This window comes from Episyrphus balteatus, chromosome 4 (assembly GCF_945859705.1).
Source record: "Episyrphus balteatus chromosome 4, idEpiBalt1.1, whole genome shotgun sequence".
Classification (NCBI taxonomy): domain Eukaryota; kingdom Metazoa; phylum Arthropoda; class Insecta; order Diptera; family Syrphidae; genus Episyrphus; species Episyrphus balteatus.
The window spans coordinates 79,493,880-79,521,743 of NC_079137.1; the positions used below are offsets into that span (position 1 = coordinate 79,493,880).

The 27,864-nt window shown below is 31.7% G+C and overlaps 2 protein-coding genes across 2 annotated transcripts; one reads left to right on the forward strand and one right to left on the reverse strand.

Moving 5' to 3' along the window:
• The first annotated feature begins 321 nt into the window (after positions 1 to 321).
• Positions 322 to 7,975, forward strand: LOC129919478 (F-box/WD repeat-containing protein 4). Its single transcript, XM_056000363.1, has 3 exons — positions 322 to 616; positions 679 to 1,257; positions 7,339 to 7,975. Exons 1-3 carry the CDS (start codon positions 426 to 428, stop codon positions 7,778 to 7,780), a joined length of 1,212 nt encoding a protein of 403 aa, XP_055856338.1. The 5' UTR covers positions 322 to 425; the 3' UTR covers positions 7,781 to 7,975.
• Positions 7,976 to 9,895: 1,920 nt separating this feature from the next.
• LOC129917945 (pantothenate kinase 3) lies at positions 9,896 to 27,835 on the reverse strand. The gene is made up of 8 exons (XM_055998195.1): positions 27,344 to 27,835; positions 20,137 to 20,315; positions 11,685 to 11,858; positions 11,504 to 11,622; positions 11,310 to 11,435; positions 11,069 to 11,245; positions 10,864 to 10,999; positions 9,896 to 10,797 (listed from the first exon to the last, which is right to left on the reverse strand). Exons 1-8 carry the CDS (start codon positions 27,681 to 27,683, stop codon positions 10,471 to 10,473), a joined length of 1,578 nt encoding a protein of 525 aa, XP_055854170.1. The 5' UTR covers positions 27,684 to 27,835; the 3' UTR covers positions 9,896 to 10,470.
• Positions 27,836 to 27,864: the final 29 nt, after the last annotated feature.

Here is a 27,864-nt window from a genome sequence, read left to right on the forward strand (position 1 = left end):
TTTGGTGTCTTACCCATGCGGCCGGTAAAATTCTTAAATAAATTTCGAAATTTGACAATAGCATCACATCCAAACTAATTTAGTCAATTTACTGAAATTTCCGTTCAGAAAATGACGTTGCCTAAATATCTAGTCCCTAATATTTCCTGAACGTGCCCATTGTCAAGAAAATAACTAAAACGCCACATTTGGCTTTTGTCAATAAATCCGTAAATAAATTTTTATACAAAAATTATATTTCAAACTCTTGAACATTACTGTACCAAAATAAATTTCAAAACAAACAAACCTTTCATTTTGACACATATGCCTTCTGTCAAAACAAAACAAGAGTAGAATTTAAAAAAAATGCACCTCAAATTATTTATAAAATAATTTTTAAGTATTTTAAATGTATTTATATAAAAAAATAATTTATAAATAAAATGTTAACAATATGTGATTTGAATCTTGATTGTCTTGTGCGAATATTCTGCTACTGCAGTCCATCTGACTTGGTCAATTTATGTCGTGCCAGTTCATTTTTCAACTCGGTCATAAACAATCATATTTATTTTGCCAAAACACTTGATTTACTTTTATGTGGACATCGAGATGATCCAGCTATTTGTGATAGGTTTTAATACTCTAGAGCTTCCATCTATCTTCTTAATTCTAAAAACACTTCTTTTTCCGTAGAACCTTTGATGAACTTTCATATCGAAGTCGTCTCTCAATTGGAGCAAATTGGCTCAATGGACGCTACACTGAAACCACTTACTTTAACAGCAATCGAATGTGTGCTGCAAAAATCCACTTGGACAAAGACAATTTATACATAACTCACCAAAGATATTTGAGAATTCATAAACGTTTGAGAGACGAGCCAGTAAAAAGGCGATGCACCGAAGAAATTTGCACAAATTCCAAAGCAGACATTTCGGATTTCTCAAAGAAAAACAACACTATTTTTGCTGGGCGTGTTTATGGCAGTGGATTTATTTATGAAGAGGGCATTGTCACCGATGTCCGTCTGCACGATGTTAGCGAGTATTTGTGGTGCGTTGATTTCAGCAACAATCTGTTCCTGTCGAGTACGGATAAGTGCACAAAAATGTGGCAAAGAGCTGACCAATTTGGTCTGCTTTATCTAGACTTGGCTAAGGAATACCCTGAATCTTATAAGACAATGCAGTTAAATCAAGATGGTGATAGATTCTATGGAGGCTTGTACACAGACAAAGAGAATAGAGCGCTTAGAGAAGTTGATATCGAGACGTAAGTGAGACTTATTATAAGGGTCAAAATCATGGAGGTGGAAAATTTCGAGGACCAAATTCTTAAAGAATGAACTTTGTTTTATGATAAAAATTTGGCTTAAAATACCAAAAATTAGTACTAGAAAAACGTTCCATTGAATGGTGGTCTCTTCAAAACGACTTTAGGTGTCTGGAAATAGTATCAATGTGTTTTATTATATTAAGATAGAAGGGCTTAAATAAATCTAATATAACTTTAATTCTTGGTTCAGAGACCAATTTCTAAAAAAAAAATGCTTTTTATGCATGTCCGAAATATTTACTTGCGATAAGGTACTATATAGGTACGTATGGGCAACTCCATGAAAAAGTGGACACGAATTTTGAACAAACTATGCAGTCTTTTTTACTTTTTCCCTATTTACAAACGGCAACTCTTTATGCAAGTTGCAAGAAAAGATTCCTTGTTGTATTTCCTAATGGCTAGAAATCAAATTCAGGGAGTATAAATAATCTAAAAGACTTTTTAAAGCATAAGTTTATCAACTACAGAAGAATTTCACATGAACATGACAGAAAAACAAGCCCACAGAAAACAAGATGAATGTAATAGCGACGATGACAATATCCCCTCATGATTACTAACATAAATTAAGATTTAAGTAAGCTTCGTTACACAATATTCGATTTTAAAATAACTTGAATGAAAATGCATCTATTCTTTACTTTTGCAACACCAAATCGCAAGTAACATAAGTTACCAAAATAATGTAACGTGAGTAACTAAACATTTTATAATTTTTCCTCGAAATATTGAACAAATGTTTAGTTTTGTGACTAATTTTAAAAGCTTGTAATTTTGTATGTATGGAATCTGCATTAAAAACAAATTAAGATTCTTAATTTATCGGAAAAACTTCATATTGTCAGACTCTTAAAACTCGTGTCCGATTATTGTAACGTGAGTTACCAACACACTTTCATTTTTCCCAAGCAAATGCTAAAAATAAAAAAAAATGTTTTACTTAACCCTCTGTAGACACACCTCTTTTTTGTGACGTGATAGGCACACGGGTGCGAATTTGTTTCATACTAATATGAAATCTAATATGAAATTGATGTAGAATCTTCCGAGGAATTCGAATATTTTCACAATTACGAAAAAAAATATTTTCACCCTTATAAAGAGACTTTTTTGTGACCACTTTTTTTTGAAAAATCGTAATTTTTTATTTTTGTCCTGCCAAATTCGCACCCGTGTGCCGAAAGAAGGTTAATTATGAAAGTAATAGTAGTTATGCTACATTCATGTACAGTATTTTCGTATCAATTTACATGTACTTGTACATATTAAAATTGACACAAAAAAAATCTATTTATGTATGTATTGGAAATTTTTGTGAATGTAACGTGGGTTACCATGGAATTGCCCATATCAAGTTATGCATTCGTAAAAAAAAAGTTGAGATAGCAATTTTCCATGATAATACGATGATAAAGAATGCGAAAAAAAGTGGGTCTGGAAAGTCCGTCTGTCTGTCTGTCAGGATGTGAGTCGGTCTGGATAAGGAGCTACAGCCTAAGCTTCAAACTTATTACGTAGCAATTTTTGGATCCTGTACAGAGGGGCTTTGGAATTAATTTTTTTTTACCAAAAATAACGGTAGGTACCTATCATATAACAATTTTGGAAAAGTTTAATTTTCTCAAAAACGGCTCATACGATTTTTATTTAAAAAAAAATCAAGCATTTGTTTTTAAATAAGGTCTATCTTCTAATGAAAAAGTTTTTTTTTCAAAAATCTTTATTAATGGTACCTCCCATAGAACCGTTTTCTAAATTTGAAATATTGCCTAAATATAAAAAAAAAATTTAGACAAAAATAACTTTTGGATTTAAAAAAAAAAAAAAAAAAATTAGAATCAAATTTTCGAAAACGTGACGATTCATTTTTTTTTGAATTTTTGGTTAACGTGTTGATTAAAAGTTTCTAGGAAATGGCATACCAAATTTATTTTAAATTTTTTTTCAAAAAATTATTTATAAAAAAACACAAAACGGCTCTAACGATTTAATTTTTTTTTCCAAAAATGCATCTTTATGAAAAAAATTAAACTGCATTCTTATATGTGAATTTTTGATCATATGATTGAAATTTAAAGTTTTATGTTATATTTGGGCTTTAATGATCTTTATTTTTGGATGCAATTAATGAAACACTAATTCATCTTTTTGTTACCCTACGTTTCGCCGGTTTCTTTCCAGCTTCCTCAGGGGATTTTTATTTGACTAATATAACCAAAAATACAATTACAAATTAGATTCATAAGGAGCATTCTTTTTTTGTATAAGAACTTACTTTTAGTGGTGAATTTGCATTTTTTTTTTTTGGAGCTCAATTTCATTTAAAGAGTTCTTTTTACATTTCGCCGGCGTAAAGCAAAATTGTTCTAAATCCACTTTTTACCGAAAATGAGATAATGATGCAGTTTTACTAATTTGAGGGTTCTTTTTCCGAATTTGAAAACCGTTTTTGTAAAAAAAATTGATTCCGCAGATAATATAATTTAACTAGCTGACCCGGCGGACTTCGTTCCCCCTTTTCCAAGTTTTATTTCCAATTTTTGATTTTGTAATGTGTTAACCTTTTCCCATTATACATAGGTACATACATATGTAAAACTGTTTAAAATATTAAACAAAGCAAATCATTTGTTTGACAGCTATTACAAATTTTTATCGGAATTTATTCAACCAATAAAGGTTATATAATTCACAAATATACAAAAACTGGCTCTGGTTTCACTTCTTATTTTTTTGTTGCAAAAAGTGCCTAAATCGATGAATCCCGCCTGCCATTATAGAAAAATATGACTCATTCTCCCTTTCTTTTGTGAAACTGTTAATGATTTGTTTTTTGCACCAGAGGCCTGGAATTCCAACACCAAGAACGATCTTTTTACTTTTTTTTTGTTTACACAACCTGTTTTCTTATGACGTTATCACGTAAAATTATCGTCCTTAAACCGACTATACAAACAACCATTGTTTTTGTTTTGTTGACTTTCGTTTTAACTTCCAAAATATTTATTTGCGGAATGTAGCATCCACTTTCAACGCTCATTTTTAATCCACTTTAAAAATAGTATTCTCTCTCTTACATATTTTGGTTTCATTGAAGTTTGTATTTGTTCGTTTCTTAACCGTTACCGTGTGAGTAATGTTGGAGCCAGTAACCGAAACAATAGCAATAGGATAAAATCTTAAAAAAAAAAACGATTAAAAATGAAAAGATTTCGTCTTAATTCTATTCATACATACGTCGAAATATTTCTTTAAAAAAAAAATAAATCATTTGATTTTTATGCGGAAATTGTATTAATGGTAGTTGAAACAACTTTAACAAATTTTAAGATGCAGTCATAAATTTAATTGAGATATACTGATGGTAAACAATTTTCTTTGCGGGACTAACATTTTAAAGAGTTAATTCATGTTTGTTTTTATTACCCTTGAATATGAGCGATTTTGAACCCCAAATATTGAATTTGCTTATAACTTGACAACATACCAGGTCCAACTATAAAACAAAACCTGTCTCGAACGAACCTTATCACACACACACACACACACACAAAATTTCATAAAAATCTATATCTACTGTCATTCGGACTTCAAATATGGAATTTAACTATAACTTGACAACAGCGACACCTACTGGGTCCATACCACACACACAAAATTTCACAAAAATCTCTCCAATCTGGTCAAAATATGCAATTTTTCTAAAACTCGACAACAGCGCCACCTACCGGGTCCAATTATAAAAAAAAACCTGTCTCGGACGGACCTTATCACATAAACAAAATTTCACAAAAAATCTGTTCAGTCGTTCGTTCAAAATATGAAATTTTTCTATAACTCGACATCAGCGCCACCTACCGGGTCCAATTATGAAACAAAACCTGTCTCGGATGGACCTTATCACATCCACCAAATTTCAGAAAAATCTCTCCAGGGGGCCAATTCTGGTTCTGTGAATAAGTGAAACGAAAAGCTTTTCACTTGTTCACTCATTTTATTCTCGTTCTGTGAAAAAATGAAAACAAACATCAAAAATATTCATATAAATATATATTTTTTTCACTAAATTATTTGTGATATCATAGGATGAGAATCGTTTTTCGTTTCAAATGAATCGAAAAAGTGAAAAGAGTGTTTGAAAGCTAAAATGAAAAAGTTTTTTTTTTCGATTCACGTTTTCACAGAACCAAATTGGCCCCCAGTCTGGTCAAAATATGAAATTTTCCTAACTCGACAACCGCACCATCTACCGGGTCCAATTATAAAAAAACCTGTCTTGGACGGACCTTATCACATAAACAAAATTTCACAAAAATCTGTTCAGTCGTTCGTTCAAAATATGAAATTATCCTAAAACTGGACAACAGCGCCACCTACCGGGTCCAATTTTGAAACAAAACCCGTCTCGGATAGTCTTTATCACATACACAACATTTCATAAAAATCTGCCCAGTCTTTCGTTCAAAATATGCAATTTTCCTAAAATTCGACAACAGCGCCACCTACCGGGTCCAATTATAAAAAAAAACTGTCTCGGACGGACCTTATCACATAAACAAAATTTCACAAAAATCTGTTCAGTCGTTCGTTTAAAATATGAAATTATCATAAAACTCGACAACAGCACCACCTACCGGGTCCAATTATAGAAAAAAACTTGTCTCGGACGTACCTTATCACATAAACAAAATTTCACAAAAATCTGTCCAGTCGTTCGTTCAAAATATACAATTTTCTTAAAACTCGACAACAGCGCCACCTACCGGGTCCAATTATAAAACAATCCTGTCTCGGATGGACTTTATCACATACACAAAATTTCACAAAAATCTGTCCAGTCGTTCGTTCAGAATATGCAATTTTCCTACAACTCGACAACAGCGCCACCTACCGGGTCCAATTATGAAACAAAACCTGTCTCTGATGGACCTTATCACACCCACCAAATTTCAGAATAATCTGTCCAGTCGTTTAGAAGGAGTAGGCTCACAAACAAACGCACAGGAGAATTATATATATAAGATGTGACATAGAACAATAAAAACAGGGAAGTAGCCTTTTGAAAATGAGCGCGAGTATTCTTGATTGTTCTAAGTCCCATCATTTTTTGTTCTAAGTCCACTTTTTATTTAAGACTGGTGCGTACTTGTATAGGAATTGTTCTATGTCCAATTATATGTTTTTAAAAATATTTAATAATAGTATCACCTACTAATGAGGTAAACTTGTATTGTATGGTTTACTCACGAGAAAAGAACAAACTTTATAAAAAACATAACTTAAAGGCGAACGAGCAGAAAAATGTCGCTTTAAACCAAATTGAAACTTAAAAATCATCCCCTGTAAAATTTGCTTTTGTGACAATTTTGCTTTACGCCGACGAATTTTAAGTTTTTTTGTCTACATTTACCAAATTTGTATATAAAAAGTTTTTAGTTCTAAGAGCAAGTTCGTGCGACCCAGTCGTGCATTTTATTTCTTTTGGTTTTAGATAGCTTTTTTGATAAAAGAAATATACAGCCATACTAAGATAGGCTACTGATTGAAAATACCCAAAAAATGCTGAAATATGTGTTTAAGTACACATTATTTATTCGGATTCGGAAATGACTTTCCCGGAAATGACGTTTAGACCTTCATTTATTTTTATTTTTTTTTTGTCACAAAGTAAAACGAAATGCTGTTGAAGTTATATTGTAGTGGCCTCGATTTTTGATCATAATATCACCAAAAAATGATTAAAATATTGACACTTTAAGAAATTTTGGTACAATGCGTCATTTTTCTTGGGATGACTTTTATTAATGTTTTTTGGAGTATATTAGATGCAATAATAAATGGAAACTTTTATAACCGAAACATATGCATATATTCCTAGATGCATGCCTGTTATTTTAATTATTGGTAAATGAGAAAAAACCTTAAATTCAAAAATTCCTGAAAATAAAATTTTTCACCTCCATGATTTTTACCCATAAATAGTCAGATTTTCTAATAAGTATTCTTTTTTTTCAGTGGAACTCAACGTATTCTTAACTCTAAAACCTTCTCTATTTATGACCTAAAACTCAAAGATGACAACGTATTCTTTACCGCTAACTTCGACACAACATTCCGAATGTACGATCGGCGAGTGGACGCTGACGTTGGTATATGGGAAGATCAATTCGGTTCGTCGATCTATTGTCTCGAGTATGATGGTCTCTATGCAGTTTTGTGTGGCGTCAAACATCATTGTCGAGTCAATTTGTATGACATTCGAATGCCTGAGAAATGTGTCCAAATATACTTTCCTTCGGCGAGAAATGGCCGCAGTTCACCTGTTTACAGTATAGCATGCGATAGTCGATATTTATTCGTAGCTACCGATCGTAATTTGCGAGTTCTTGATTTTAAAGCAGATTGGGCAGCTAATCGAGATTATAGGAATTTATTTAAAACCGTTATTAGAGGCTAAGTCAGTGTTCACAAAACAGTGTTGGGCCTTCTTATGTGAACACAGTATTGTAAATTTTCATTTATATTTTACCATTTTAAAAATTTATTTTGAACAAAAGTTTAAAAAGGTTTTTTAAAATCCGTCTGGTACGGGTTTTTTTTTGTAATTTTTCGAATAATGTTGATAAGAAAAAAAATGAATTGAATTTAAAGACGAATAAATAAATTTCCACACTTGTTTATGAAACATTATATTTTGTATTTCACATGATTTTTTTAAAAGCATTATATTTTATTTACTTGAATTTTCAAATTTTTTGTGAAGTCAAGGCTTTTTGCTCCAATTTTTTATTCGGCCCTATCGAGGTATCCGTCGGAGCGGAAAACTATCCGTTTTCATACTAGTCAAGCTTTGAGGTGTGTTCAAAGTAAAGACTCTCCGATTCGTATGAAATCGGATAAATTTCCGCTTCGAAGGATACCTCGATAGGGCCGATAGAGTAAGGTTTAAAAGCTGAAGAATTTTTTAGTTTTCAGTTATAAATACAGCTTAAAGAGATCTTTCATCTGACGTCTCACTTAATAAAAATGGAGAACATTTTTAAAATGCATTTTTCTCGAAAATCTAAAAAACAATGTAATTTTTTTACCTAAATGCATAGGCTTGTTCACTGTGAACTCATATCTGTAAACTAAAATTTGTTTCGAGACTTTTGTCCGCAGATATCTGCCTCCGAATTTAAGAAAAAATGTTGGATGCGTCAATTTATTAAGAGAAAAAGAATTGTTTTCCCCTGGAACCCCTCAATGTGTGCCACTGACTTTTATATCAAAAAAACATACAAGCACTTATGTTAGCGTCTTTGACTCATTTTATATGCTTTTTTTTTAAACATAATTTTTATAAATTAAGTCACAGTAAAAAAAAAATTTGAAAAAAGAATTCAATTTACAATCCAGAGAAGCTTATAGCATTTTCGTTTGGTAATTCTTAGAATTGTCCGGGACTGTCTGATCCGGAATGCCAAACGATCAAACTTGGATACTTCTTTTTGGTTCTGAAGTTTGGGTTTCTTTGTATTTGTGAAATCCAAATAATGCGAACTCCTGATGAAAGTTTTATTTTGTTTATTATTGTTCATTCCATAAAAAGTTATCGTTTTTTTGTTTTCTTTACTTTATTTCAATATAATTTTAAAAAAAATTTATGTTTGGCTAAGTAAAAAATCTCAATATTCAGAAATAAACAACAAACAATAACGTTTCCTTACTTTGACGTCTTAAGTGTGAACATGTGTGTGTGATTCTTGTTTTGATTCTGCCTCAAAATTCGGAATCGATTTTCTCTTCTTTTCAAAGAAGGTCAAAACCTTTTGCAGTAAACCGAGTGGTTGAGGCGTTGGACTGATAGTTCAATGTACTCTTTTGAGTACAATTTGAGTCTTATTCTGGTCGAATGTTCTTTTTTTTTTAATTTTTCAATTCAAAGTTATTTATCAAACATTATTCATTGCGCTATAGGGTGTTATTTTTTTAATTTGTATCTGCATTCGATTCCAAAGTTTTAACACTTACCCATGTCTATCTTTGAATTAAGCTCTATTATGCTTTTCAAATGTATTATTGACGTTCTGTGCTATTTTTTAAAATTTGTTATATATTTACTTTTGAATACGCTTGGTAAGAGGCAGAAACATTGTTTAAAATGTTCCACATACGCCAGAGTGAACGTTAAAATTCCAAATTGGTACAAACCTTTCTTCCTTTATAGATGGAAATTTTGTATCACATGTAACTTTAGTCATATTTTTGTGAGAATTATGCAAAGTAAAGCAAATATTTCAACGGAACCGATCCAAAGTCAATCTGATTTCAAAGCAATTTTTGTATGGATGTTCCATAACTTCAAACAGTTCCAAAGCATTTTTAGCATTAGGTAAAGAAACACTCTGTAAGTTTTTGTCGTTGGAATCTGGGTTTAATTTGTATTGACTGGATTTCAATGCCTCACGAAAACGTTACTAATATTTAATTTACATCAGACTAAAACTATCGTTATGCTGTCGTGTTTTAAACGTTCAATGCTGTAAACAAAGCTCAAGTAATCGTTAATAAAATTAATATATAAAACATCTTAATTTATAAATAAACATAAATTTATTTGTGTATTCTTCATTGTTTTTTTTGTTTTTGTTTCATTTTTCTTTTCTGTTTTTCTTTAAACTTATCTCTAGAACGAAATACATAATTTAAATCATACATACACTTCATATATAAAAAAATATATTTTATACACAGAAACGGAATTTATCTAAATAACACGTTTGACGGATTGATTTATGATTTTTCTACTATTTTATTTTTGTTTGTTCTCTTTTACATAATTTAGTTCTTCTCTATCTATCTACCATCGCTCTTTTAGTTCTTTCAAACTAATTACACCAGTTCGACCTTTTTTTTTTTAGATGATTTTTTAAAAAAACTTCCTCTCAAACAAAACAGAAATGATATATATAAATATATATATAAATATTGCATTAATGACAAAAAAAAATAAACAAAAATAGTAATCTATGTGTTTGAAAAAAATTGTAACAAACCACTTAAATTTAAGTTTGCTGCTCACAGAGATATTATATAGAACAAAAAAATGAAGAATAGAATAATTAGATCACATTTTTTTTTTTAATGAGGAACCACAATCAATTGTTAATTGTTGTGATCCTTTTTTATTTCTGTTGTGGATGATGATGATGTCGATGATGTTGCGTCTTCGTTTGAAGACGATGATGCAGTTTGTGAGGAGGCAGTATTATCTGAAACAACAGATTCTGCTGCCTGTGCGTCGTCATCAGTTTCATTTAGTGCAGCGGCTATTTCTCCATTGAACTGCAACAAACAACCCAAAGCACCAAAGTAACCTTCGTGCTCGAGGAAGAGTGCTTTCATTGTATGATCGGACCAAAAGTCCATGGCATAGGCAAGCAGTTTCATTGAAATTGGATTCACACGCAGAAAATTTCCAACAAAGACTATCTAAAAAATTGAAAAAAAAAAATTAGTTTTAGACGTTAAAGGTCTTGGAAATTTATTGTCAAGTACCTTATCAATTTTGGCATTTAGGGCACACATCCTTGCAATTGAACCAATATTATTTGTGATTGTTACAAGAGTGGCATTGGCGAGATCTTCGCGGGATACTGAAGCTCTTTTTTCTTTCAGGTGCATTTGACCATAGCTATTGTGGAAGAAAAAATTATATTTGTTCAAAAATTGGGAATTATTTGTTGTCGTTCGAAACAACTACCTGGATGCAACGAGATCACCAGTCAAACCAAATCGTTCATAGTCTCCACCATAGATGTCTCTGACTAGCTTATCGACTTTTCTGTTGTCTCCTTTAGTGGCAAGTTGTATAGCTTCTTCGAATGTTGTACATCCAGTCAGTAGACAACACAATCCCAGGAATGTTCCTCCGCCTAAACTGTAGAAAAATACATTTCAAATAAAACTCTTCTAAAAGAATGTTTTCTCAAAATAAAACTCACCTTGTACCAGAAATACGTTTATAGTTGTTCGGTCCATAGACAGCTAAAATGGAAACTCCTGAGCCAACATTAACCAATATAAAGGGATATGGTTGGGAGAAGTCAAATGCACATATCTGGCTCTTTCTATTAATTTTTTGGGTAAACAATTGTTATATAAACTTAATAAACAAGTTGTAATCAATTGGACTTACAAAATATCACTGGCATTCTCGTAAAAATAGCACTCGGTTTTGTTTTGAATCTCAGCAAAGAGAATTCCTTTGATTAATGTATCTAATTCATCAAATTTAGCTAGTTTCATGTTAACTTCCTAAAAATAGTTACGGAAATTATTAATAAATTGGGGGTTGGATGGTAGAAAAGGAAACTTACATCTCTGAAATTCTTTTCGAATTTATAGGCACCACCACCAGTCGCACAAACTGTTGTTACTAGTTCAGCCATACCTTTCGCTTTGGCTAAGGATAAAAAGTTACCCATGTCGGAGGTTTGGAATCGAATGAAATGTAGCGAGCCACGTCGTTTGCGAATCACTACATTGTCCATCTAAAAAACAAAAAAAAAAACATTTTTTTTTATTTTTTAACTATCTGTATATTTGATGTACATATAATAACTACTGAGGGGGTTTGCCTTTGGAAAGCAAAAATAACACTGGATATATAGTTTAGGACAGAAGAGCAAAGATCTCGATTGAACTAATTGAAAATAAGCAAGTTATCAAATCACTGCAAGATGAACGTATGTATGTAAGTCCAATGGTGGGTCAAACAAAAATGCCGCCAATATTGTGTCTATTAATGATAAGCGATTATGCTGCTTTGTTGTCAAGAAGGGAATTGTCAACGATTGTGAATAAATATCTACGAAACTCCTTGACCTTAAAAAAATTGGAAAAATGGAATTTACTGCTGAGTCCGAACAAGTAAGCAGAAATAATGTACTTTTTCATGACAATGATTAGCACCCAGGCGTCATAGTCCTTCGTACTAGCCATTAAGCCAACGGAATACCACGGGGCTTTAAATTCATGCTTAACTATAATCCCACTACAATCATTGAAGAGGTGATATTAAACTAAAGAGGCCCATTAGACACTCAAGAATGGAAGTAAATTGAATTCAAGTAGGTACCGTATTGGAGTTGGTTTTTCATGTCTGCGGATTTGTTCCACTGAACCATAAATTTGGCTTAAACAAATTCAAATAAAGAGTGTAATTTTTAGAGATACATACAGTGGTGGAAAAATAATTAGAAACACGCTCTTTCTTTTCAAAATGTTTGTATGTTCTTAATATGAATAAAAAATATTAGAAATATTTTTTAACAGAGGTATTTGAAGAGCTTGATGTTTTACTAAGGATCTCCTCTTTATTGCACCTTCTTTTTCTAAAAAGTAAGGGGTTGGTGTGTCAGGAATATTGTTAAGGACGTTTTATTATTTTTTTGGAACATGTGGCATTTTTCGAGGACTGCAACCACATTAACCAACTAATAGAAATTAGTTGGTGATAGTCCTTTTTATTAATTGTACGTTTAATTAATTGACCAAGTTTGGCAAATGTAAATGCTAAAAATCAAAAACAGGATATTTCTTAGTAATTTTTCCTCAGTGTTTCTAATTATATTTCCACACAAAATTGGACTATATTTTAGATTTTTTGCAATATTTTTCTTTTGTTGGATAAATTCTAAATTTTTTTTCCTAAAATGTTACAAGGATTGTATCATCACTCATGTTTGCTAAAAATTTGTTAAATATTTTGTATTTATAGTAAGAAAAAAACAACATTTTGTAAACAAAGGAGAACGTTTCTAATTATTTTGCCACCACTGTATACAATTTTTTTTTTAATAGAGTTCAAAAAATTTAATGGAATGACTGAATGCTCATAAGTTTCTTGGCTTTCAATTTTTTAATATAATAATTTCTAGCGATTGCACAATACGAATCCTATCCTGTCGGTCAAATTTTAAGCATACCCAGTCTTATTTCGACAATAATGCGTCGGATATTGGTTTTCTAATGATCACGCATTTGGACTACAGGTCATAAAAACTTTATTAAATTGAATATTATTCATCAAGTCCACAAAACATAAAAATTATGAATTTATTTTCATTATTTTAGTTTTCTTTCTTATTATAATAAAGTTTAGCCAGAAATAAAACGAAATGACGAAGTTTGGCAAACAGAGTGCGAATTTCGGAAATAATTTTTCATAATATTTAATATTGTTTTGATATACGTTTTTTCATGGTAATGTGCCAAGATATACAAAAACAAAAACCAAACAATCTTCAATAGTATGACACCTAATTTGACAGTTACCTTTATCGGGAGTTCGAATTACGTTCCAGTGCCTACGGCTCGCTTAAGATCTACTCTATCGGATCGCTATTTCATTGTTTAAAGTCTTCTCTCAAGGAACAAAAGACTAGCTATTCACCCAGTCATTATGCATACGCAAATTCTTTGTTCACCTCAATTATTTATTAATTTTAATTAAATTTAATAAGACCTGATAAAATTTTTCAACATACAAAAAAATGTTACTCATTCGCCATAGTAACTGAAATAAATACTGATGCTGTTGATATGAATATTTGAGATATATCTTCAATTTTTTTTTACGTTTCCATACTTGCAGCCAGGCTGAAAGTTTTCCTTCAATTTTAATATAATATTGGAACAACAACTTAAAGGTGCTACTACCAAATGTTTATGGCTAGAGTTACAGCTGTTTCATGGATGTCAATCCGATCATCAGACTCCTTTACGGACTCCTTGACGGAAAAAAATTTTCGAATAAAATGAAATGATTGGCGTCCGTGAAATAGCTTTTATAAACTTATAGCTTATATACACTTGGTGGTAACACATTTAAGTAGTTGTTGTTGTTCTAATATTATATTCGTGGTATATTCATTCAACGACACTTTCCTTGCACGAAAGAACTATTTTTTTTTTCTTAATTCATTAATTCTTTAATTTTTACTTGCGATATAGGTACTATAGGGCAAGTTTAGGATTCGTAAAAAAAATCGAACTCGAGATAACAATTTTACATGACATTACGATGATGGAGAATGCCAAAAAAGTGGGTCCGGCAATTCTGTCTGTCTGTCTGTCTGTCTGTCTGTCTGTCTGTCTGTCTGTCTGTCTGTCTGTCTGTGTGTCTGTCTCTATCTGGAGCTGCAGCCTAAACGAGTGAAGTGATTTTCTTCAAAGTTGGTAGTTAGCAGTTTTTGGTGATTCCCTAGAGGGGAAATTGAAATTTTTTTTTTATGACCAAAACTAACGGTACCTGCCATATAACGGAAATAGAAAAGGTAATTTTTTTCAAAAACGGCTCTAACGATTTTGATTAAAATTTTTGTGTGTAGTACTACACATAAGGGCCAACTTTTTAAATAAAAAAAATATTTTTTGTACCGTTATTAACGGTACCTGTCATAGAACGGTTTTTTTCGTTTCTGAATATCTCGAACAAAATTAACCCGATTTAAATGAAAATTTTTATACAAAAGTGTGTAAGTAAAGATAATATTAAAATTTTAGAAAATTTTCAAAAAACGCATTTTTGGTTTTTTAAAAAATATTTTAAAATTTTTTTTTGAAAAATCAATTTTTTGAAAACGGATCAATGAAAAATTTTGAAATTTAGTTTTTATGTGTAAATTAATTATTTCTTCAAAATGGCATACCAAATTTTTTTTTGAAAAATGTTAAAAAAATTTTATATATAAAAAATTATTTTTTTAAAAAACGGCTCCTACAATTTTCAAAATTTTTTTTCTAAAAATACCTTTTTATACGAGAAATAAAATGGCATATTTGTTTTTTTTTTTAAGATATTTTAAAACGGAGTTTTATTAATTATAAAAACAGATTTAATTTTTTTATACTACTTATGAAATTTCTTCAAAATATCAAATTTTAAATTTCTTGAATAAAAAGCTTTAACATTATAGTTACTTTAAGCATAAGAGCAAGTACGTGCGACCCCAGTCGTGCAATTTATTTCATGGTGAAAAAGCCACCAAGATTATTGAAAACTGTTATCTTAACTTGCATATTGTATAATTTACTTCGAGTCAAAATTTTGCTTTAAACACTCAAGCGACCGCTGAACATTTCTACTAGGAATGCTTAATTTGATTGAGCGATTGCTAAAGATTTCTAAACTTGTGCAAGTTTACATGGTCAGAAAAGGATTTAAGTGGGTTGGTGGATTCATCTGCCACGGAGGGCGAGACAGTGTAGAAGATATCTTAATAGAGTTCCTAATCGAATGATGCAAAAGCTGAATATACTTTCTTAAATCTACTTTATTTAATATAATATAATAATAAAAATTAGGCAATTTAAATCAAATTAGGCCTTCAAACCTGCAAAAAGTAAATAAAATTGATATTGCCGATTTGCTAACGAAAACTATATTAACCTTTATATAAGAAAAAGCAACTATTAAAATATGCTATTGCAAAAAACTAATTTGATCTAGGTTAGGTTAGGTAGAAATGGCTGTCAGGAAAACAACTGACACACTTAGACCATTTATTGGTCCGTTGTGATACCATGATTTTGTGAGGAAATTCCTCACTAATTAAACCAGTTGGAGCTTTTAATAAAGCGGTGAAGGTTGAAGATGTCAGTATTGATTAGCTCACTGGTATCTTCTAAGAAATATTTTTCCAGGTATTTTTTACGTCTACTGGAAAGGGCAGGACATGAGCAGAGAAGATGTTGGATTGTTTCTTCTTCTTCCTCATCAAGGCAACTTCTACAGAAGTCGTTAGAGATTACGCCAAGTCTTATGGCGTGTCTACCTATGAGACAGTGTCCTGTTAAGACACCTATTACAGAGCTGATATGCAATCTGCTTAGAGACAACAAATTTTTTGAACGTTTTGGATCTAGCCTAGGCCAGATCTGCTTGGTCGTTTGGCAAGTTATAATGTTTGACCATCGTATGTTTGTTGCCTCTATAGCTTCTTGCTTCAGCATGAGTTTGCACGTTGCGATTGGTATACCAATATTTGCCTTATTGGGTAAAATTGGTATTAGAGTTCCATTTCTGGCGAGTTCGTCTGCTTCACAGTTTCCCAGAATATCTCTGTGACCCGGCACCCAGAAAAGGTGAATGTTAAACTGTTCTGACATCTCCATGAGAGATGATCGACAGTCGCGGGCAGTAACGGAGTTTGTGGAAACCGAAGCTAACGATTTAAGGGCGGCCTGGCTATCAGAGAAGATGCGGATATCCGATGTAGATATCACGTTTTCTTTGAGCCAAGTCAGTACTTCTTTAATCGCCATTATTTCCGCTTGGAACACGCTGCAGTGATTAGGGAGACGGAAGGAAAGACTAACATTAAGTCTATCGGAGTAAACCCCGCCACCCACTCCGTCATTGGTTTTAGAACCATCTGTATAGAAATGAATTGAATCATCTCTTAGAAACTCGGCATTGTCCCATTCTGATCTATTTGGGATGGTGACTTCATAATTATTGCCGAAAACCAATTGTGGGGTGGTGTAGTCGGAGTGACTGTGGATTGATTCGAATGAATTCAGAATATTTGTGTGGCCAATAGAGTTATTGGTCCATTGAGAGATGGCTTGGAGTCGAATAGCAGTGCTCGCGGCCACCTGCTTGCTGAATATATCTATGGGTGGAAGATTGAGTAATATATCAAGAGCGGCGGAAGGTGTCGAACGGAGAGCTCCGCTGATGCACATGCAGGCTGAACGTTGGACTTTGCTTAACTTGTCTCGATATGTTACTTTTTCCAGAGCAGTCCACCAAACTGCTACCCCGTAAGTGAGAATAGGTCTGATGACTGCAGTGTATAGCCAATGAGTTATTTTAGGAGATAGTCCCCATTTATTCCCTATAGCTTTTTTGCAAGAAAAGAGTGCCACTGTGGCTTTTCTTATTCTTTCTTGTATGTTGGTTTTCCAGTTTAATTTGCTATCCAAAATAAGACCCAGGTATTTGGCTTCGCTGGCAAAATTAAGTGGAACACCATTAATAGAGGGGGGGTCTAGTTGTGGAATTTTATATTTCTTTGTAAAGAGGACAAGTTCTGTTTTTTGAGGATTTACCCCCAATCCACAGTTTGTTGCCCATTTTAGTAGCTTATTTAGAGCAGTTTGCATTAGTTCTATTATAGTATGGAGATGTTTTCCTGATATGGCAATGGCGACGTCGTCAGCGTATGCAATCACTTTGAATCCATCTACTTCTAGACCGACTAGTAGTTCATTAACCACTAAGTTCCACAGGAGTGGGGAGAGTACCCCTCCTTGTGGTGTACCTCTACTAACAGATCTTCTTGCTGAGAAATCTCCTAGAGTTGAGTTAATAATTCTGCTTTTCAGCATAAGGTCTATTAGCTCGCTCAGTGAGCTATCTACTTTAAGGTTCTTCAGTGCATTTGTGATTGCTATGTTGCTGACGTTGTTGAACGCGCCTTCAATATCAAGAAATGCAACTAAGGTGAACTCTTTATGATGGAGGGAATATTCAATAGTGCGCACTACAGTATGTAGTGCTGTTTCAACCGATTTCCCTTTACAATAAGCGTGTTGTGCTGTAGATATAAGATTGGGATCTATGACATTACGCAAGTGGATATCAATCATTCGTTCTAAGGTTTTAAGAAGGAATGATGATAGGCTGATAGGTCGGAGGTCTTTCGGATTGACATGAGAGAATTTGCCTGCTTTGGGTATGAATACAACTTTAACTTCTCTCCATAGGGCAGGGATGTGTTTCAATTTTACACATCCATTCAGAATTATCTCTAAGATGGGAATTAGAATATCTGAAGCCATTTGAAGTTCGGCTGGTATTATACCATCCGGTCCAGCGGATTTGTATGGTTTGAAGGCGTTGATGGCCCACTTTAGCTTCTCTCTTGTAATCAGACCAAGATTGTTTTTTGAATTTGTGTCTGGCCCTGATGGGTCGACTCTGTTTATAATGTTTGAGCTACTTGGAAAATGAGTATCTAGTAGCAAATTGAGTGATTCTTCACAGGAGTTGGTCCAGGCCCCGTTATTTGTTTTCAAGGCACTGGGCATTAAAGGGTTTGTTGAGAGAATTTTTCTTAATCTAGAGGCTTCTGAAGAGTCTTCTATTTTTTCACAGAAATTTCTCCAAGAAGATGTTTTACATTTTCTTAGCTGTTTTTTGTAGACTTTCAGGGATTCTTTGTATAGGTCCCAGTCTGAAACATCTCTAGTGGATTTGGCGAGATTGAAGAGTTTTCTACAAGCTTTTCTGTGCGGTTCTAGCCCTGAGTTCCACCAGTGTGGCTTCTGCTAAATTACTGGTAATTATTTTAAATATAGTATATTCAAATTTTATGTGTTGATTTTAAATTAATGAAATTAGCTTCCAGGTTTTTTTTTCTAAAATTCAGATTTTTCCGGTAGATAAAAAAAATAATATAATAACCTTCTCCCATAACATGAGAACTAACACAATTCTGCACTTTATGCGCACGTGAGACATTAAAAAGCCCATAAAACTAGTTGTTAATGAATAATTGCAAAAAAAAAAAGGCGTGTTACATGCATCTCTAATAGACCTTTCTCTCATATTTATAATTCCAAAAAGCTATAAATAAATTTCTTTGTATGTTAAATGCATTTCCATTTCGAAATACAACACACTCAATGTTATATTTTTAGCTTTAAGTTTACTTAAAGGTCATGTATGCATGATTTCAAGAGTAGGTCTGGGGTAAGTATTTTTGAAAAGGATGAATAATTTATAATTCATAGCCATCAGGATAAATTTCTATTAATTTAAAAATTCATAAGGGAATCTGTGCTTTATGGAAAGCATCTTTTATCTTTCTGTGGTTTTGTATAAGACAAAATAGCTTTGGTAAGCTTTATGGTATACTCAGGTACAAAGTCTGACGTTCGCCTTTCAATTTCAAGTGATTTTAAAAATTTTGTGAGATTTATGTAGGTGAAATATTTTATTTACGTAGTTACAACAGTCGGTTGTTGTATGACATAATAATTTTTTTGCGTCATTTTTACAATTTGCCATTTTGTAAGCTTCAAGCACACATCACAGCCACCAATGCAAACTTTTCAAGTAGGTATGAAAAAATAAGAGGAAAGGTCTGTAAAGAGCTTTGTACCGTGCATAGTTAAGGGCTCTTGATCTAAAGTGTCCTTAAGTTGAGTGATGGTAGTTCAGGGATAGAATGATGTTATTTTGTTTCTATTTAAATTTACGTCATGAAAAATACCATTTCATAGAAATGCCTTACAGATATCATTTATTTTATTTTATTTATTATCATGTTTGTAGGACTTATTTTCCAATGACAATTTAAACTAAAAGGTTTCCAAATTTCGAATCCTATGTAGTGTAAAAGCATCTACACATAAATTTCGAACATTCATGGTTCTTCTAAAAGAGGAACATTTGAACTTAAGCATTGTTCTTATCATCATTGGCTTGAGCACCTGAAAGTATGCTACGAAATGAGTTGTTGATTTGTATTCCAACCCAATAAATTAGCCAATTTGAAAGGAGTGATTTCGTACAGGTGATGTATTTGCAGTTGTTCCAAACCGCATTTTCTTAAAAAAAATATTAAGTCATTTGTGAAGAACTTAACATACTTTTAGTCTTTTAATATTAAGTCATTTGGAAAGAACTTAACATACTTTTATGCGCTATTTTTTTTTAAATTTAATTCGTTCCATTCTCTAAGATGGTCTTGTGCTTAAAATATTAGACAGAAATCTTATTAATCATTTTTGTTTAATTTAGTTATTTCTACTAACCTGCAAATGTGTATCTCGATGGCCAGTCTTTCCATAGGCTGAATTCTTTGTTAAATATCTTCGAATGTTGCGTAGAATTTCAGCTTCCTGATCTTGTTCATCGGGTGTTATATCTTTTGGTTCAAAATACACTAATTTTGTCAGTGTACCTCCAATATCCATACCAAACCATGGCATTGCTGCAACAACAAAAAAATGCAAAAAATTAGTAAGTATGTAGAAGGTTCTACTGCTTGCATAGGTAAACAAAGAAATCAATATATTTTCAAAATTAACATTTTTTGTATCAGTGCCTTAAAGCGTCGGTCGTCGACGACAACAATTGTGTGCTTATTACATTATTGAACAGAACATTCCAAAAGGTCTTTTAACTCCTGTATTGGTATACCTTACGTAGATAGAGGAACGTAGACAACAGAAAAAATTATAATTTGAATATCAAACAAGCACATTTAGTGCATATACTTGACTTCTGTATTTTTGAACTAATTTTTGTGTCGTACCTCCCATGTCGTAAGCACGTGGTTAAATCAGACAGGATATAGTTTTTTTTTTTAGTTTTTGAATTATTATTGAACCCGAAATACCAAACTATTGTATAAAGGGAGTTCAACGATTTATATAATGAAAATGCATGTTTTTTTGATTAAATTAAGCGTGCCGGGGTGTAAGGACTTTGAGTTTTGAACAATTCTCAATTAAAAAAATGTATGTTCATTGGAATTCATTAAAAAATCGTATAATTGTTTTTGGTAGATTGCCGTGGAAGTTGGTTGGTGGAAAAGTTTGTTTTGTAAACAAATTACGGACAATACTTAATGTATTCTACACTAAATTCTTGTAGTTACAAAAATTCAAAATTAAATAATTAAGGTTAAAGGTAACTGTTGGAATCCCCTATGTAAATTAGCAATCAAAATTTTGGCAGAAAACAAAACAACATTCAAAAAAGTAAACAAATGGTTTTAAAAAACATAAACTCGATCACAATTGAATTTTGAAATTGTATTAATATTCTTAGGTAGCTATACCCGTTTTTTGAGAAAAAGAAGGTTAAGGGTGTGAGTATAACAAAAAGAATCATTGTTTAAAACAAATCCGTTGGACGCCAAAAAACATTTAATTCGAATGAGTTTTTGTCTGAATATATTTTAAAGGCTGTAAGGGTACGACAGCATCTAACTGATGCGCCCAATGTCGTACCTGGACAAAACGCTTTGGAGTTGAGGTCACTTGAACTTTAAAGTTGTATTAACAACTTATTTCACAAAGTTTTTTAATTGAACTTATTTCAGTTTTAATTTTTGTAAACCTTTCAGCTTTAATAATTATTTTTTTTTATATTTTATAACATATTTGTGATTTTTAAACCAATATAAATATAAATTAGATGATAGGCTTGTCGCTGCGTTCCAGATAATATATTTTTTAGTGTCATATTTATAGAAGGTACGTTATGTTGTTCCAAAGTAAGATTTTTAGCTAAGAAATTTGGATTTTATAGGTTTTGAAATCCTGAAAAGAAGTTAAATAGAAGCTTTTTTTATTGTGGTATAAATGTACATTAAGGTGGTCCTTTTATTGCTTTTTGATGAAATTCCACGGTGGATGGACATCAATTAGTTCTTAAAAAAATTATCCAATTTTTGCCTAGTCTCACGGAAAATTGCCAAAAAAATCAAAGGAAATAGCGTTTTACATGAAAATTTCCCTTTGAATCCGGGAGAGGAAGTCAAATAAAAATTTAAGAAAATTAGGGGAAATTTTTTCTCAGCACCTATCTATATCCAACCGGATCGTGGCTATCTAAATTCATGTCCCAAATTAGGACCACCCCAATGTACATATACTTACAATTGGTTTTTATTCATAACGATAAGTGTATGATTTGGGGAAAAAGTGTAGGTTTAGTGTAAATTTATTGTGCGTTTCACAACGGTAAAATCATATCCTGAAAATAGTGAAGAAGCTTTTAGCCCCAATTTATAGGGCTTTAAGCTTTTGAGGACCTTAACGAAGAAATGGATACCAATCAAATGTAGTTTAAAAAGTTTACCAAGAGTAAGGGTTAACAAATCGGTGATCGTCAAAACAACAAAAGTGACATTTTTATTATTTTTTAAACGAGGAAACCCTTTATTTCTGACACCGCAATCGTAGTGGAAAATTTCAAATTGTCATTACGAACGAGTTTGTTATTGAATTTCGTGATTCATAGAAAATTTCCGATACGAATGGAATTCGTGATAGGCCTATTATATAAAAAAAAACTTCTATAAACAAATTTACCTTTAAGGAGTTTTTTTTTTGCGAAACACGTATATTTTCAACGCTTTGCCTTGTCTTGATCTTATAAGGTACATAACTGATCTTTTTATGGCAAATAAAATCTCAAGCTTACGTGTATTTTCTATGGAAAATCTTCCCACGCGGAGGGCGAGTACTTACTTACTCAAATTTTGAGGGAATTTTTCGATGGGTATTTCCAATAATATTTGGAAACTAGGATACAAAAAATGTTTACAAAAAAAAAAGCACTCTAATTAACCCGGACAATGTCCAGAGTTCGATTGGATTGAAAAGTCCAACAAATCTTGTTTTCAGATCTAAACAATTTTATCTTAAATATAAAATATTGAAGAGATATCGGGTTGTTCCAATAGTTTGTCTTTAATTTCCCACTAAATCTAGTGTCGCTCAGATCTAAATCTTTAAATCTGGATTTTTAGCAACACTAATCAATCTGAATGTTAACTGTTGTTTACTTTTGATAAGTAGATAGGGATTTTTTAAATTAAAAAAGTAAATAAAATTTAAAGTTCAAGTAGATTAAGAGCCAATTCCACACTTAACACTTAAATTTAGGGAGTATAAGGTATTAAAGGTAAATTACAGTGCACGAAGCGACACCGTTGACGATGAACCCAGTATAAGTATTCGATTGTTTTTTGAGCTATAGACTCAAGAATTGAACCACCGTTTGATTTATTCTTGGCGTAGAGAAAAAATGAACACATTGAAGTTGAGATTTATATGTATTTTATGGCTGGTCATGAGAATTCAGGAGGGCATATTCTACACGTGCCCTTAAATATTAATGAAATCTGTGACCTATACGTCGGCCCTTTGTTAGTACAAGTTTAATGACACTTTTTATTGTATAAACTTAAAATATGTAATTATTGTGTAACTAAAAAAAAAACAGATCAACTATAATTGAGAGTTCAGCCACGGCACTGAATTAATATATTAAAAACTTTGTTTTTTTTTTTTCTAATTATTATTTAATGAACTTTGATATTTACTTAAAATTGAAATTTCTAACATCTCCTTCATCGTAATTAAAACTAAGAAAAATAAAATAAATAAAGTTTACTACACGCGTTCAAGTTATTAACTGGGAAATCAAAACTTTTTATTTCAAAGTTATTGGTAGCGCAGGCCTTTTAATTAATTTAATCTATTTTTTTATTTTTGTTTTAATTTTTTTTTTGCATCAAATTGAAGAAAAAAAATTGTATAAGGTGATATTTTAGGTGATAGTATGATAACTTATCCATATCTATAACAAAAATAAACAAGTTGAGGATGATTTGACTAGTCTTGAGAGCTCGATACGGAAGTGCGTCTTTTTTTTAAATGTTTAATTATGGACAAAAGTTAAGATTAAAGATATTAGATATTATTAAATTTCGAAACAAGAAAGTACTTGTATTTGGTTAAATTTATGCGATTTATCACTCGCTTCTTGAAGATAAGTTTATTCAACTTGAGGACCCAATAAAATAGATACGTCAATGCAATGTTTTTGCGATAAACTATTAGAAAAATGCTCATTTTTTTTAATTAACAGAAAGACCTTTTGTATAATACCAATTTTAATAACTTTTTTTACGCATTTATTTCTTTGCATACTTGACAATTTATAATAATTGTTATTTTTTTTTTGCTCCTAAAAACTAATTTGCTCACTTCGCAAAAAAAAAAAAATATTAAAAAGAATTATAGCTTTTTCAGTGACCATTATGACATTTCCTGTATTTAAGTACATACATATTCACAATTTTGTTTTGTGGTTCTACAAATATTTTTTTTTACCAACTACCAATAACGATTACCTATTGGTTTTTGTTTGTTTATCAAAATATGAATCTCATCTCAAATTGCGAATAAGAAGTTAACACAAGTATTGATTAAAGGTCTATGATATGATAAAACGTTTTATTTTTTTTTGTGAAATTATTGGACACGCTATAAAGTCATGTCAAAAATCATTTGATGGTTTTTTATTTATTTATTTATTTTAGCAAGTTTAGATTTTGTTTATGTTAAGACAAGATAATTTGATAATTTTTGTATAACACCTACGTCTACTTTTTATCAGAAGAATGATTTAGCAAATTTTTATTTTTTGAATGTTCATTTTTATTTGTTTTGATAAAGTTTAGAATTTTCGATTCTACCGCAAGCAAAATTGAAAATATATGTATAAAAAACATATGTGTGAATGCTTAAGTTAAGAAAAAGGTATTTAATAATATGAAATGAAAGCTGTACTAAACCAAGACAGGAAAAGTAAATTCGGAGGTGTTTAGAGTTGAAGTTAACACGTTCCATTTAATTATTATGGATGGCTGGAAATTTTATATAGCTATCTTAGTAACAAAACACTTTTTGACACAGGTCTTTATAGCCCTTAAAAAAGTTTAGCTTTGCACAGAGTTTGGTACTATATTAAATTTTGAAAAAAAATGACTGTCTTTAAACTTGGTTCACTGCAGCTCTTAACCGTTGAGTTGTAGGTATCTATGTATATATTTTGGGCAGGATTTGTATTTGTTTATGTAAATTTATAGAAAATTTTTGAAAAACTTTGCCGATTTTGTTTTTTCGGACTTTGTGGACGAAATTATTTTTTCTTTTAATAAACTATATTTCGCTAGAGCACTAAGGTTTTGAACTAAACAAAATACCATATAGCATTTTTATTGGTGGAAATTGTTGGCAGCAACACGCTTACCCACATACCCCAAGTCCCAAAGAATCCTATTTAGCCCTTGAACCCTACCCATCATCCCAGGAGAGACACTATTACTACCCTGAGGTTCAGGAGACCCCAAAAGGTTTTTGGCCAAATTAATTAAAAAAATGAATTTAACAAAAAAATTTATTTATTAATAAAATAGTTTAATATGTTTTAAAATATAAAATGTTCCAAGAATTTGTGTTGAGGCACATTTGACACACTGAGTGGCTATGTTCCGAACAAAGTGCATTTCTGCAACTGCTGCACCTTATTTTCGTCTTGAGGTCCTTTTATCCTGGACAGATTACAAATCCTTTTTTTTGTGGTTAGAGTAGATGTTTACTGAGCTACTGGCCGCTTTTTTTTTAAATTTCTCCAATAAGTACCTGGAGATTGGTTGGCAAAGTTGCCCATATAATTCTTGTGTTTTCGAACCAAAATCGAAAAACAAAACGAGAACACAGACGTAATAACACTTGCATACAGCAGTGATAATAAAAGAAATATTAGATACAGTGAAAACACTCTTTAAAAGTAATAAAAACCTTAATAACCCATTAAAGAAATTCAAAAACAATCCGTCGAATTACCAAAATAAACTTTCACAATTACTACCCTGGGGTCTACGGGACCCCAGACAGTGGATATCTTGAGCTGTACAACTTGGAAATTAATAAATAACTAATTTTTAGATGGCTACTACGTTAATTAGAGAATTCTTAAAGTTTCGGTGGCGTCTATTAGGTACTTATTTGTTGTAAGATTCAAAAAAAATGTATGTTTGCAGTGTTTCTGGGCCCCAGGGTAGGGTTTAAGGGTTAGTAATGCAATTTTAGGTTGAGCTATGTATATTGTATAAATATCTATTAAAGTAATTGTTCTTGATAGGTCTTTTAAATGCCAAAATAAATTTATTTATAATATGCTGGAATCAACAAAATTAAAACAAAATTCATACGACTACTCCAAATGACTGTAATAGTACATTTATTGTAGTAAGGTTACTATTTTCAGTGCAACAGGTACATATCGATAATTTACTTGAATACTGTCATATCTCAAAAATCACGAATTTTGAGTTATTCGGTCTTTTCACGAATTCCATTCGTATCAGAAATTTGCTACGATTCCCTAAAAAATGAAATGGTAACGGAGTTACGAATACTAGAGTTATGCGCGACAGAGTTACGCGCGTCAAAGTTACGAAAAACCGAAGTTACGAAAAACCGAAGTTACGAAAACAAGAGTTACGAACACCAAAGCTATGAAACGATGTTCTTGGGTTGGCAACCATTGAGATGAACGATATACTGGAGGAACGTACCAAAAAGCTAGAGCGTATAGGTTAAGTAGCAAATCCTCTTTCTGTTTGATAATCTTAATTAGTTGAAAGTTGCAGACCATCAAAAATTTAAAAAAAGTTATATTTTTGACCTTTTAGGAAATTTCAGAAAAATCAAAATACGATTTTTATAAAATTCTGATCACCTGCAAACCTAATATTTAAAATTTCCAAATAAACAATGTATTGTATAACTTGTATTACAAAAATTAGGCTTTACTTCATTCAAAAATTTCGTTTTTGAGCAAATTTCTATCCCAAAGTAACTCTCTGATACAGGGGCATCTGAAATCTGAACTCGTCTGTCATTTTATTCTACTGCACACTTAAGCAATTTTACCAGATGATGATGCGTGTAAAATGCAAATCAAACACATCAGACATCACCCCATTTGTTTTTCTCATGTAAAAACAAGAAAACAAACACAACTAAACAAAACCCTATAATGATAACAAGACTTTGTTCAGACATTTGTCAAAAGTTCATCAGTCTCTTAACTGACCCTGAATTTCATTCACTTTTTTCCATTTTGACATTTCTAGTTTTGTTCAGATAACATTCGTACTTATTAAATCTAACACGCAGCTGTCATTCATATAAATTTAAACCCAGATTATACTATGTAAAAAATAATGCATAAGCCAAAATTTACATAATCAATCTCACACACAAGTGTGTTTATTTATATGGCGTCAGCTTAGAAATTCATTAATAATTTATCTATCTATACAAAAAAAAAAATACAGCCACCTGATACAACGACTAAATCAACATTAGACATAAAAAAAAACAACAAAACCAAGTCTGAGATCAAAGATCATAATAATTCCGCTCTTACTTATAAAAACATCGTTATTTTCGCTGCTTCTACAACTGCTGCTGGTACTATTTCTACTGCTGCATCGGCTGATATGACCACTGTCTACGTCACAACAGTCTTCACATTCACAACAGCTGCTATCCAACTTGCAAAAATGGTTCTCCTCATTAATCAAATCATAATCATTATCCACATCCGGATTGTCAAAATGACAGCGGTTATTATTATCCTTCGAACGACATTTGACAGATTTCGATTTCGAATTTGTGCGTCGAAGTGGTTTCCGGTCAGATGGTAATTTAAAATGACGGCAGTTGTAGGAGTATTTAACATGAAATTCTTTTGCTGGAACTTTCATTTTGACAGTTCCAAAAAAAAACTTGATGACAAGTTATATAATTTAGTTTGTATCTTAATCACACACTATGTGAAATAATAACACAAGACAGGGTGGGGGCAAAATAACTTTCGTAGTGTTGTTGTGAGTCGAAGAAGAAGACAAAGTGACGACTACGATAACAACAACAAAAACTCACACA

Excerpts from the sequence above, each read along its gene's own strand:
- LOC129917945 (XM_055998195.1), bottom strand. The coding sequence starts at position 27,683 with ATGAAAGTTCCAGCAAAAGAATTTCATGTTAAATACTCCTACAACTGC. Across the intron at positions 11,000-11,068 it reads GGTGATCTCGTTGCATCCAG|CTATGGTCAAATGCACCTGA; the intron begins GTAGTTGTTTCG and ends CTTCCACAATAG. Across the intron at positions 10,798-10,863 it reads TAAATGCCAAAATTGATAAG|ATAGTCTTTGTTGGAAATTT; the intron begins GTACTTGACAAT and ends TCAATTTTTTAG.
- LOC129919478 (XM_056000363.1), top strand. The coding sequence starts at position 426 with ATGTTAACAATATGTGATTTGAATCTTGATTGTCTTGTGCGAATATTC. Across the intron at positions 617-678 it reads GATCCAGCTATTTGTGATAG|AACCTTTGATGAACTTTCAT; the intron begins GTTTTAATACTC and ends CTTTTTCCGTAG. Across the intron at positions 1,258-7,338 it reads AGAGAAGTTGATATCGAGAC|TGGAACTCAACGTATTCTTA; the intron begins GTAAGTGAGACT and ends CTTTTTTTTCAG.